The 13,967-nt window shown below is 37.4% G+C and overlaps 1 protein-coding gene across 2 annotated transcripts in view; it reads left to right on the plus strand.

Annotated features, from left to right (window-relative positions):
* Window positions 1-13,967, plus strand: part of CD47 (CD47 molecule) — a 56,224-nt gene that overhangs the window by 27,095 nt on the left and 15,162 nt on the right. For both annotated transcript variants that reach the window (XM_065876093.1, XM_065876094.1), the window contains exon 4: window positions 13,670-13,777. In XM_065876093.1, coding sequence (XP_065732165.1) covers window positions 13,670-13,777 — 108 coding nt within the window. The remainder of the gene's footprint in view (window positions 1-13,669; window positions 13,778-13,967) is intronic.

Consider the following 13,967-nt stretch of genomic DNA (forward strand, 5'->3'; position numbering starts at 1 on the left):
TACAAGAAGAAAAATGGAAAAAACACAACCAAGTGGAGGCTAAACAACATGCTACTAAACAACCATTGGGTCACTGAAGAAATCAAAGAGGAAATTAAAAAATACCTGGGACAAATGAAAATGGAAACACAATGATCCAAAATCTTTGCATTGCAGCAAAAGCAGTTCTAAGAGGGAAGTTTATGGTGATACAGGCCTACATCAAGAAATAAGAAAAATCTCAAATAAACAATATAACCTTATACCTAAAGGAACTAGAAAAGAGGAACCAACAAAGCCCAAAAGTAGTAGAAAGAAGGAAATAGTAAGGATCAGAGCAAAAATAAATGAAAAAAAAAACAGTAAAAAAAGATCAGTGAAACTAAGAGCTGTCTCTTTGAAAAGATAAAATTTATGAACCTTTAAGCCAGACTCATCAAGAAAAAAAGAGAAAGGGCCCAAGTAAATAGAATAAGAAATGAAAGAGAAGTTACAATTGACACCACAAAAATACAAAGGATCATAAGAGATTATTACTAACAGTTATACACCAGCAAATTAGACAACCTAGAAGAGATACATAAATTCTTAAAAACACACAATCTTCCAAGACTGAATCAGGAAGAGATAGAAAATCTGAGCAGTCCGATTACTGGAAGTGAAATTGAATTAGTAATCAAAAAACTCTGAACAGACAAAAGTCTGGGAGCAAGATAGTTTCACAGGTGAATCTACTAAACATTTAAAGAAGAGTTATTACCTATCCTTCTCAAGCTATTGCAAAAAAATAGAAGAAGGAATACCCTCAAATTTGTTCTGTGAGGCCAGATTTACCCTGATACTAAAACCAGTCAAAGACACTAGAAAAATAAATAAATACAGGACAATATCCGTGATGAACATAGATGCAAAAATCCTTGACAAAATACTAGCAAAACGAATTCAGCAGTACATTAAAAGGATCATAGGCCACAATCACGTGGGATTTATCCCAGGAACGCAAGGATGTTTCAATATCCACAAATTAATTTAACATGATACGCCACATTAGCAAGACAAAAGAAAAATATCATTTGACTATCTCAATTGATGCAGAAAGAGCAGTTGACAAAATCCAACATCCATTTATGATAAACACTCAACAAAGTAGGTGTACCCAAGATAATAAAGGCCACGTATAACAAACCCACAGCTAACATCATATTCAATGGAGAAAAACTGAAGGCTTTTCCTCTAAGGTCAGAAACAAGACAGGATGCCCACTCTCACCACTTTTATTCGACATTGTATAGGAAGTCCTAGCCACAGCAATCAGACAAGAAAAGAGGTAAAAGGCATCCAAATTGGAATGGCAAAAGTAAAACTGTCATATTTACGTATAACATGATGCTACATATAGAAAAGCCTAAAGACTCCATGGAAAAAATGTTAGAACTGGTAAATGAATTCAGTTAGTGGTAGCATACCAAATCAATATACAGAAATCTGTTGTATATCTATGTATTAAGAATGAACTATCAGAAAGAAAAATTAAGAAAGCAATCCCATTTACAATTGCATCAAAAAAAATAAATTTAACCAAGGAGGTGAAAGACCTATACTCTGAAAACTATAAGACACTGATGAAAGAAATTGAAGACAACACAGACAAATGGAAAGATATTCTGTGCTCATAGCTTGAAAGAATTAATATCGTTAAATTGTCCATACTACCCAAAGCAATCTACAGATTTAATGAATCTCTATCAAAATACCAATGGCATTTTTTAAAGAACTGGAACACATAATCTTAAAATTTTCATGGAAACACAAAAGACCCTGTATAAACAATCTTAAGAAAAAAGAACAAAAAAAAAGAAAGAAAGAAAGAAAGAAAAACAAAGCTGCAAGTTATCACTCTCTTTGATTTCAAACTATACCACAAAGCTTTAGTAATCAAAACTGTATGTTGCTGGCACAAAAACAGACACACAGATCAATGGAACAGAATAGAGAGCCCAGAAAGAAACCCACACACTTATGGTCAACTAATTTACAATAAAAGGAGCCAAGACTATACAGTGGGGGAAAGACAGTCTCTCTTCAATAAATGGTGTTGGTAAAACTGGACAGGTATGTGGAAAAGCATGAAACTGGACTCCTTTCAGTAGTCTAAACTTTTAAACTTCATTTATTTGTTTATTGGCTGTGTTGGGTCTTCGTTGCTGCGTGCGGGCTTTCTCTAGTTGCGGTGAGTGGGGGCTACTCTTCATTGTGGTGTGCAGGCTTCTCATTGTGGTGGCTTCTCTTGTTGCGGAGCATGGGCTCTAGGTGCGCAGGCTTCAGTAGTTGTGGCACATGGGCTCAGTAGTTGTGGCTCACGGGCTCTAAAGCGCAGGCTCAGTAGTTGTGGCATATGGGTTAGTTGCTCCACGGCATGTGGGACCTTCCCAGACCAGGGCTTAAACCTGTGTCCCCTGCATTGGCAGGCAGATTCTTAACCATGGTACCAGGGAAGTCCCAAAACTTTTAAACTTTTAAAATGTAAGATTTATTTCTCATCTCCCTATAGCACACTGAAATAGTCATTGAAGGCTAGTAAACATTTATATAAGGCAAGGAGTAATTAATGGCTGATTTCATTTATTTATTTTATTCACTAGTGCAACCTTTATAAAATGAAAGCTAGTAAAATATTGTAGTGGATTGACCTATTATATATTTCATGAATTTTACTCAGAAGTTTAAGTCATGTGTATCTAAAGTGATACATAAAAATGGAAGGGAAATGACTGATTATGTATTCTAAGGATTCTTTTCAATGTATGGCACTCTGGAAATGCTTTGTGATTTCAAATCTGTTCTCAACTTTTGTTTAAAAGGGCAAAAAAGAGGAAGAAAGGGCTAAGGGAGAAAACTGTCAAGATATTTCACAACTCTTACTTTCAAAACAGTGTCTAAAATTCTTGTGGAAATTTTCTTAGAATTTCAGTAAGTCTTTTATATCAAGAAAAAGACTGGTGTAGCACGAAGACCTTGTCCACTGATGTTAGGGAAAGCCTTTATCCCTATTGGCAGACTCAGGCCTTAAGGCCTATGTCATATGATTTAAATAGGCAATAGCCTTTTTCTAAGATCATGAAATCATTTCACTGAAGTGTGATTTGTTGCATTTGGATTGATTGAACTGTGCTGATCATGACATTACCATTAGTAACATATCATTTTTAGTGGACCGAACCAGGAGTGTATTCACTATCAGCCATATTCTTACAAAATAAGCTTTACCATTGTTTTTCTGACTTAAAAAAAAGTAATACATATCACTTTAGGATACCTTATACAACAGAGGAAGTCTAGAGAAAAAACAAAAATCATCTAGAGTCTCACAGCCTGGAAATAAACTATTGAGGTATTCTAGTGAATTTCTCCTTCCCTTTCTGTCTTTTTTCTTGAAAAAGGAAAAACCATAAATGGACTCATATAGCTTACATACTTGTAAATGCTGATTTGCCTCCCGTGTTTTCAGAAATCTTTTTGTAGTTGCCTGTGCTCTACTTTTATGGATGTACTATAATTTACTTAACTCTCATCTTGATGGATATTAAGGATATTTCCAAATTTTCTTGATACTATGGAAGTATCTAGTGTTACATACCTTTAGTACATACTAAAGGTATGTAACACTAGAAATGGCAGAGACGGTATTTTAAGCCTCATGATACATGTTGCCAACGTGTTTTCCAGCACCATTGTATCAATTACTACTGCAGGTGAGAATACCTGTCTTTCACCTCACAAGCTTGACATCATTATAATTCTAAAATCTTTGGTAATTCGATGGTTAAAAAAACATCATCTTAATTTTCATTTTTGTGTTAGGGTAAATGTTCTTTTTTATATGTATTCTATTGGTCATATTTTTTGGGGGGCCATGCCTTGTGGGATCTTGGTTCCCTGACCTGGGATCAAACCCGTGCCCCCTGCAGTGGAAGCACGGAGTCCTAAACACTGGACCAGCAGGGAACTCCCTTCTATTGATCATATTTTAAGGAATGTGATCATAAATCTAAAAAAATATTTTAGTGGCAATTTTTTTTTGTAAATAATTTTTTAGCATCTTTATTGGAGTATAATTGCTTTACAATGGTGTGATAGTTCCTGCTGTATAACAAACTGAATCAGCTATACCTAAACATATATCCCTTTATCCCCTCCCTCTTGCATCTCCCTCCCCCCCTCCCTATCCCACCCCTCTAGGTGGTCCCAAAGCACCAAGCTGATCTCCCTGTGCTATGCGGCTGCTTCCCACTAGCTATCTATTTCACATTTGGTAGTGTATATATGTCCACATAGTGGCCATTTTTTAATTAGGCTCATCTTAGAACAAGTAAATGTAGTGTGTGTCTGTGTGTGTGTGTGTGTGTATGTGTGTAGGAGGTACTTATATACTTGATTCACCCAGCCTGCGCTCACATTTAAAGGTGTTTTTGATAATAGTACCTAAATATTTGTAGAGCTCTTGCTTTGTGTGATAGGCACTATGCAAAGTACTCTACATCTGAAATCATATTTACTTCTTTCAGGAACTCTATGGGGATAGATACTGTTGTTATCATTCCCATTTTATAGACAAGAGACAGAGGCACAGATTGGTTAGGCAGTTTGCCCACCATCACCCAACTGTTTCTTGGTAGTACTGGGATTTGAAACAGTGCTATTTACCACTACATTATAGTGCCTCCCTGTCTTGAAATTATTTCGAATGTGTTTTTGTTTTCTTTTCTCAAGAAGGGTGAACCTATATCTGGATATACACATTGAGTAAAAGAAACTGTTATTTATAGAGTAGAATGTGGACCCACTTTATTTATTCAATAAATGTCTTTTGACAGGGTACCTACTGATTACTAGGCACTGGGTGGTATGCTAGAGATGTAGAAGTGAAATGTAAATTGCCCCTGGCTTTGTAGCACTGCTCTGTGCCTTCTGTCACATCTTCAGGTTAGATATGAATCTAAATCTATTTCTCCCTTGGTGCGCTTTGTAGGAGGCCTCCTGTTTATGGCCTGGGGATTCCACCAACAGGAAAGCCCCCTTTTTCCCCACTTGCTCCTTGGTTTTGCATTTTTTATATCAAGAAAAAGACTTGGGGCTTCCCTGGTGGCGCAGTGGTTGAGAGTCCGCCTGCCGATGCAGGGGACACGGGTTCATGCCCTGGTCCGGGAAGATCCCACATGCCGCAGAGCGGCTGGGCCCGTGAGCCATGGCCCCTGAGCCTACGCGTCCGGAGCCTGTGTTCCACAACGGGAGAGGCCACAACAGTGAGAGGCCCGCATACCAAAAAAAAAAAAAAAAAAAGAAAGAAAAAGACTTGAATCAAGTCTTTACACGCTCTAAAGTATTAATAGTAACTCAGACCCATGACTTTCTAAGTTTCTAGTTCCTTTTAACTTTTTCTGTACTTGACCTCAGGGGGTTTCTCTCTGGTTTTTCTAGCTCTGAGTGTCATTCTTTTTGGTGATCCAAGATAAAACCTAAACCTTCTGTCAGCTAAACATCCAGTTATGACAGCAGATTATGCTTTCACTTTGAGGAGAAAGAGTTTCTTTATACCAGAACTGTATCTTGAACTGTATCTCAGGATGCCATCGATCCTACTGAGAAAGAAGCCTTGAGAAGACTTCTAAACTCTGGAAGCCAAGCCAAGGGGTCCCAAATGTGGTGAGCCTTAGACCACATTTTGAAGACAAAGGTCTCTCACAGGAAAATGTTCCTAAATACCTTTGCCTTTAACTTTAACTTACAAGCTTTTAAGCAGAATCTTACGCTTAGCAAACAGCTCAGAGAATCCTAGAATCAAACACTGAGCCTTAACCAAAGTAACAGTTTTCTTAATAGTATTACATTTCAGGTATTTTGTTTTTGTTCTGAAAACTGTACCAACTCAGTTTTCCACTGCACTGACAATTATGTTCCTGGCTGATTTTCAGGGTTGTCCTTCCTTACTCTTTGACAATATAACAGGTATTTTCTATCATTTAGATGTTTGATGAATGATTTCAATTGCTGCCCATCAAGACCTGTAGTTTTTATAGGATTAAGGTTCAACTTCATATCAAGAACTGGATAACATCAGGGAAGGGGAAGGGGAAGCTGGGACGAAGTGAGAAAGTGGCATGGACATATATACACTACCAAATATAAGATAGATAGCTAGTGGGAAGCAGCTGTATAGCACAGGGAGATCAGCTCAGTGCTTTGAGACCACCTAGAGGGGTGGGATAGGGAGGGTGGGAGGGAGATGCAAGAGGGAGGGGATATGGGGATATATGTATACATATAGCTGATTCACTTTGTTATACAGCAGAAACGAACACAACATTGTAAAGCAATTATACTCCAATAAAGATGTTAAAAAAATAACTGGATAACATGTTGAAATTCTTTGAGATAGGAGTATCTATTCTTATTTTTTCTTCTTTAGAACTGTTGTATTATTCAGTGAATCCCTGCTTTACACAGAACTGCGGGACTATAAACACGACCATATAAGCTGAAACTCTGCAAAACAATCTAATAATAAATGCCAAAATTTACTATAGTTCTGTGACCTTTAAACTTTTTGTCAAAACATTAAAACGTCTCTTACTGTCAGTAATAAATGTATTAGGAAATGAAAAAAATAGTAAAACTAATATTTAGTACATGATAAATTAAAACAGTGAGAATTGAAGAATTTTATCAAGGGTAGTTTGGAAAATGCTTGCCTCTTCTTATATAACTGAATACAGAGCAAGCATCTTGTCTATGCCTTGGTGAATTGTCATACTCCTTTCTAAGATCGAATCAGCTTCCATCACTTTCAACGTCATGAACTATCCATCGCAAAGAATTCCTTTCATGTGAAGTTTTTCTGCCAGAGTCACATCCTTTGGGACATCTTCATTCTTTGTCAGAGCCACCTCATTGTCCTCATGTATGCCAATAAGTTCACTCTTACTAAGTTCTTCTGGCTGCATATCTAGACTCTCTTGAACGGCAGTAGTGTTGACATTCCACAGTCAGCTATTCTGTAACCCCAGTTACCTTCTATTCGAATTTCGCTTCCAGCATTATCACATCTCGTCTCTTTGCTCCCTCACCTTTATTGCCCTGTTTCCTCTTTTGATTATCCATTGTAAAATGTTGCAGTGGCTTATGACTGGGACACAGGAGGTAACACAACATATGCTTTGCTGTCTGTGCGTGAATTGAATAACAGATGTGCAGTGACCAGTCACCAGCAGTCTTTGAAAAGGGTAACATGAGTGGTGAGTGGTCACTGATCATGATGCATATCTGTTATTTATGTAGTGATTTGTGAATTGAAGAGATATCAGAGAAGTTTACACTTTATGCAATTACTCAGTTAATATATTGTGAACTCTGTTTTGGGGGGACTTGTGTTATTTAACTAAATGATGGTAACTGAAATTCATGCATGTCAGAACCGGGCAAGGAGAGGACAGCTGTAATTTATTTCAAATTTGTGCATTCTAGGCATCTTTCATTTCGTTTTCTAACTTTCTAGTCCCTGCTCAAGATTATTCCTTCCACAAGGATTTTGGTTACTGCTCAAGGGTCTCTACAGAAATTGGTTAGGGGTCTCTATAGAAATCATTGTTGGAAAATTCAAGGAAAAAAATTCTCCATCACAACAGCCTTGAGATCCTACTAAGTCCTTGAGTGCAATCTTGAGGAGTAGCTTAATATTGAACGTGATTAGGCCATGAAAACACATTTAAAAGAAGTAATGGAACAGAATTTCTTTGTAGATTAGAAAAATCATTCTGACTGAAGTAAAGACGTATACTAACTGCACCAGGAAATTTCTGTCCGCAAAGGTAAAGTATCATCATGATAGATATTATTACAAAGAATTCTATTAAATAATCTTGGACTCCCATTGCTTTCCCTTGGTCCTGTCCACATAATTATCAAATTCTGTTATTAAATCGTGTTTTTATACACTGATTTTATTGTGGAAGGAACTGAACAAAACTATAGCTTAGCAGTATACTCTTTTGTAGAAATACAGTTGCTATTCCTTTGACCCTTTCCCAATTCAAACGTCCCAACTTCCTGCATATATTCTGAAGGTGTGGCACCACGCACAAGACCAGGAATGTTTGGAACCAAGGAAAGGAAGTTAGTGTGTTAGGCATCATCTTCTTTTATCTTTTATATTCAAAGTACCTCAAAGCCCAGGCTTCATAAAGATTGGGCTCTTTTATTGCCGGGTCCTGTAGACTGGGAATGTGATTTCTAGTCAGTCTTCATTTTGACAAAATTATTTCATCGAAACAAGTTGGATAGTATATGGAGTCCATTATAAAATTATTTTACTCTCCTTCTGGCAAGTAATCAGTTTATTATTGGCATTAATATTCATTTTTTTAATATTCATTTTTATCCAGCACCAGTTTCACAAAGCCTTCACTGTTTTTTTAATGTGTGTTAAATATGTTTAAAATAGTAATTTTAATTTAATTTAATAAAAAATTTGAAATTGTAATTTTATTTTAAAGCTTATGAGACGTGCTTTATCCTGCATTGGAGACAGTATTGATGTGTAGCTCAACAGAAACCAAAAACATTCTAAAATTACTTTCCGAGAGTTATCAGAAGATAGCACTGTAATAATAAAATCAAACGTGTCTCTCCCGGTGCGGAGCACAGGCTCCGGACGCGCAGGCTCAGTGGCCATGGCTCACCGGCCCAGCCACTCCGCGGCATGTGGGATCCTTCCGGACCGGGGCACGAACCCGTGTCCCCTGCATCGGCAGGCGGACTCTCAACCACTGCGCCACCAGGGAAGCCCCGATTTTTTCCTTATTTGATGTGCATTTTACCTCAGTGTTTAACCTTCCTGTTTGCCACTAACTCACTAATCACTTGGTAAGGGATCATTTAAATGTCGTGCATTATAACAGGCATTGAGTTCATGGATTTTAGGGTTTTGTTAGGTGGACTTCAGCCTGTATGGATCTATGTGGGCTTATTGAATACCATCTTCGGGATGTCATTAAAACTAAGATGATAGTTTTATTTGATCTCCAAGTTGAGCCTGGTAATTTCACTAGACTTCTTCTGCCACAGCCTGCATTCTGTCTCGTATGTGCTTTATGTCAGTGACAAGGAGACAAGAAAACCTTAATGGAGTATCTATTCATAGTATTAGCCACGTTTCTTCAGGTGGCTAGAGGGACATGTCATTTCTCTGTTCGCATGAATCTGAAAGATTAAATACATAATAGGACTTTCTTAGGCTAGGGTAGACCCACACCTTTTATTTAACTGGAGGAGAAGATCTGGGAGTAACACTTCCATGACACATTCCCCACCAACACACACACTCATTCCCATATTAGAATATCAGGAGCACTGAGGCAGGATTACTTGTCTTTGTTCACTGTCAGCACTTAGAATAGTGATTGTCACATAGTAGGTGCTCGATCAACTGTTACTGAATAAAGTAACCTCTACTCCTACCTCAATTTGGTTGATATGACTTGGGCTAATAAAAGGGCCCAGTACATGGTGGGCACACAGTAAGTATTTATAGAGCAAGCAAATGAACAACCTATCTCATCTCTGAGAAGAAGCTGACTAGATTTAATTACTTTATAGACGGTATAAAAGGGAAACTTTTAGAATTCCTAATTTGTTGAAAAAACTTGACATTGTCTCCCCATATATTTGGTATTCCCGTGTCAGGCAGCACTAAGTTTATAAGTATCTATTAAAAATGTAAGTACCAACCATACCCAATGTTGGTCAGAATGTGGAGCAACAGGAACTCTCATACATTGCTGGCGGGAGTGCAAAATGGTACAGCCTCTTTGTAAGACAGTTTGGTGGTTTCATGTAAAACTAAATGTACTCTTTCCATATGATCCAGTAATCGTGCTCCTTGGTATTTACCCAAATGGAGTTGAAAACTTAAGTCCACACAGAAACCTACACATGGATGTTTATAGCTGCTTTCTTCATCATTGCCAAAACTTGGAAGCAACCAGGATATTCTTCAGTAGGATAATGGATACACTGGGTGGTACATCCCGACAATGGAATATTATTCATCACTGAAAACAAATGAGCTGTCAATCATGAAAAGACATGGAGGAACCTTAAATACATATTCCTAAGTAAAAGAAGCCAATCTGAAAAGGCTACATACTATATGATTCCATCTATAAAGCATTATGGAAAAGGCAAAACTATGCAGACAATTAAAGACACAGACCTACTAGAGAATGGACTTGAGGATATGGGGAGGGGGAAGGGTAAGCTGTGACAAAGTGAGAGAGTGGCATGGACATATATACACTACCAAACGTAGAATAGATAGCTAGTGGGAAGCAGTCGCATAGCCCAGGGAGATCAGCTCGGTGCTTTGTGACCACCTAGAGGGGTGGGATAGGGAGGGTGGGAGGGAGGGAGATGCAAGAGGGAAGAGATAAGGGAACATATGTATATGTATAACTGATTCACTTTGTTATAAAGCAGAAACTAACACACCATTGTAAAGCAATTATACTCCAATAAAGATGTTAAAAAAAAAAAAAAAGGGCAGTGGTTGCTAGGAGTGGGTGGTGGGGAGGAGAGATGCACAGGCAGAGCACAAAGGATTTTTAGGCAGTGAAGATAGTCTGTATAATATATAATATTGGATATATGGCATTATAAATTTGTCCAAACCCATAGAATGTACAGCACCAAGAGTGAACCCTAATGTAAACTATGGACTTTGGGTGATTATGATGGGTCAATGCAGGTTCATCCTTAGTTAAAAAAAAAAAAAAAAGTATCATTCTTGTGAGTGAAGTTGATAATTAGGAAGGCTATGCATATGTGGGGGAAGGGAGTATATGGTAATTCTCTGTACCTCCCTCTCAATTTTGTTGTAAATCTGAAACTGCGCTTAAAAAAAAAGTCTTTAAAAAATGTAAATACTGTATTTCCCCTATTTTATCTTGTGCATTGATTTCAGTACTTTTAGCTAAGGTCTGTTGTTGAAAGCATGGGGATTTTTGCCAGAAAATCATACCAGGAAGTTTGATAAGAGCCTGCAGTTAAGAACACATTAAATTATCTTAATGCTAAATGTTCAGGGAATTACTTGAATTTATTTTCATTGTTAAATTTAAAGTTTTGATAGGTTTGATAAATAAGAACAAATCCACTTATTAAAGGACAAGAACAGATCACACACACACACAAAATCCTTAAGGTTAGTGGGTTTTGTGGCATCTGTATCAGATTCCTGACCATTTAGCTAGCTGGAAACATGACATCTGAACCTAGCAACAAGATACTTTCTCCAAACTTGCTGTGGGACCTGCTAAAATGTGGCCATTGTAAGCAAAGAAAATGAGTGAAAAGAAACCCTTTTTAAAGGTTTACAAAAGAAAACATGAAGATAACCTTTCATTGCCTGTGGTTACTTAAGTAGACCCCTTTAGTATATTTGTTAGAAATTGCTGCTTAATTTTGAGGAAGAGGTTAGGTAGCCTTGAAAATTAGTAGTTGAACCAATCAACAGGAATAAAAGCTACCTCCAAAAGGTTTTGAAAAGACCATTCTATGATAACAACCCTGTCAATAATAGCATTTTGTGGCACTTTATTTTTGTTTGTATTGTTGATATTATTTTTCTCCTACAGCTCTTGTAAGCCTGAAGAGATTGAATTTTATATGAGGTTCAAACTCTTATTTTTCTTAAGCATGGTGTAAGTCAGACTTTTTGTATGAATTTATACTGGACTCTAAGGTGAATTCTTGTTGCTTGATCTTTGTAGCTCTTTTATGTACTGAATTAAACCTAGAAGAGTCTCTTATGAATGTTTGACTGATTGTGAAGTACATTTGAAACAGCTTCTATTTAATAACCCTTTTGCAGAACTTTCAGACTCTCTTTAAATAATAGTATACATGGGATTAAAATGGAAACATGGGATTAAAATGGACTAGAGAAAGTTTCTTTTTCTATGTCTATGCCTTTTGTGACCTCTACACTGAATTCCATCCTAGCCAGTGTTTGACCCTAGAAAATAGGGAAGCCCCAAATCTTTGCCCTGTATGAAGGCAGGGACATGACTGAGTCATAGTCACATAAATTTCGAGGCTGGATGGATCAAATGAAAGTTTGGGGAGCTTGCTGTATTGTTTCTCACTCTTTTCTGATTAATGTGGATTTCACTTACCTTCAGGACTGATTACTGATTGGCCCTCCATCTCCCTCTAAAGAGGAAGAAGTTGAGGTTACAATCTAAAGTATGAGTAGAGATTTTAAATTCAAGTGCCTGTATTATACTTTAAATACCTTAACCACAGGTTATAATCTAACCCTAGGTTATAATACCTTAAACATAGATTTTGTCATGGTCATTTAGGAGTTTATTTGTTGTTTTTACTATAATTGATCTGTTTATCATTTTAGTGGATGCAAATTAAATGCTAAACATAAAATTATTTAAAATTTCCCCCTCAGGACCATCGCCCATTGATAAATGGCATGGAGAGTACCGTGTGTAGAGGGAACAGCAGAATTTCATCATGCACTCTATTTCTCTCTGCTACTCAGTCTGCTTTTAGGTTGCTTTTAACAACTTTCTTGGTGAAAAATTAGTTTTAATATTAACCAAAACAAAACCCAAAAGGTGAATATATGATAAAAATATAACATTTTTAGGCTTCTGCATTACATTATTCTTTTAGGGAAGCTGGATACTTGACAAAAGCGTAACACATACGTTAAGGCCTATTTGTAATTTATTTTTATGAAATTATTTTACTTGAACAATTAAAGCATTTCCCCCCACCTCAGGATTTCAAGAGGGTGTGATTTGTCCAATGTTTACTCTACTTTTTCAAAACAAAATGTCTAGATTACCAGATGTTTACTAATTTTATGTAAGGTGGAAGAAAGTTCTGTTTTTGTCGCTATTACTAATTAGCCAGTTATTTCTCATCAGCAATGTGTATATTAGTTGTAAACCTGAGGCAGTTCTGCTTCTCAGGGGACATTTGACAATGTCGGGAGATATTTTTGATTGACGCAGCTTGGAGGCTGTTACTGGCATGTAGTGTGCAGAGGCCAGGGATGGTACTAAACATTCTGTAATGCACAGAGCAGTCCCTAACAACAACAACTTATCTGACCCAAAATATTAATAATGCCACGATTAAGAAAGGCTGATAGGGCTTCCGTGGTGGCGCAGTGGTTGAGAGTCCGCCTGCCGATGCAGGGGACGCGGGTTCGTGCCCCGGTCCAGGAAGATCCCACATGCCGTGGAGCGGCTGGGCCCGTGAGCCATGGCCGCTAAGCCTGTGCGTCCAGAGCCTGTGCTCCGCAATGGGAGAAGCCACAGCACTGAGAGGCCCACGTACCGCAAAAAAAAAAAAAAAAAAGAAGCCTGATATATATAACTTCATAAAGTGTCACCTATAAATTCAGCATCCATATTTATACTGCCATGACACCATTTAGCCACTGACATATTGTGAAAAAGATTTGACACGGCTTGACATGATATGAAGGACTTGTTCCTCAAAGGTTATTCAATTGTAGTAAGTTATCAGTTTAATCTTTGCACCTTGTAAGTTACAGAAATGGCTTTACTTCTTGTGATTGAGTTCATGTAATTCTTTGTGTTTTTTTTTTAAGCGCTTAAATATAAATCCAGTTATACGAAGGAGAAAACCATTTTTCTATTAGTTACTGGACTAGTGCTCACTATCGTTGTCATTGTTGGAGCCATTCTTTTCATCCCAGGTAAGATATAAATTTATTATGAGGGAAAGCAAGATTGATAAAATTGAGGGCATTTCTGGGGAGGTGCATATTAGTTTCCTAGGGCTGCTGTAACAAATTATCACAAACTGGGTATTTTAAAACAATAGAAATTCTCTCACAGTTCTGGAGGCCATAAATCTGAAATAAAGATGTTATCGGGGCCATACAC

This window comes from Phocoena phocoena, chromosome 4 (assembly GCF_963924675.1).
Source record: "Phocoena phocoena chromosome 4, mPhoPho1.1, whole genome shotgun sequence".
Taxonomy (NCBI): domain Eukaryota; kingdom Metazoa; phylum Chordata; class Mammalia; order Artiodactyla; family Phocoenidae; genus Phocoena; species Phocoena phocoena.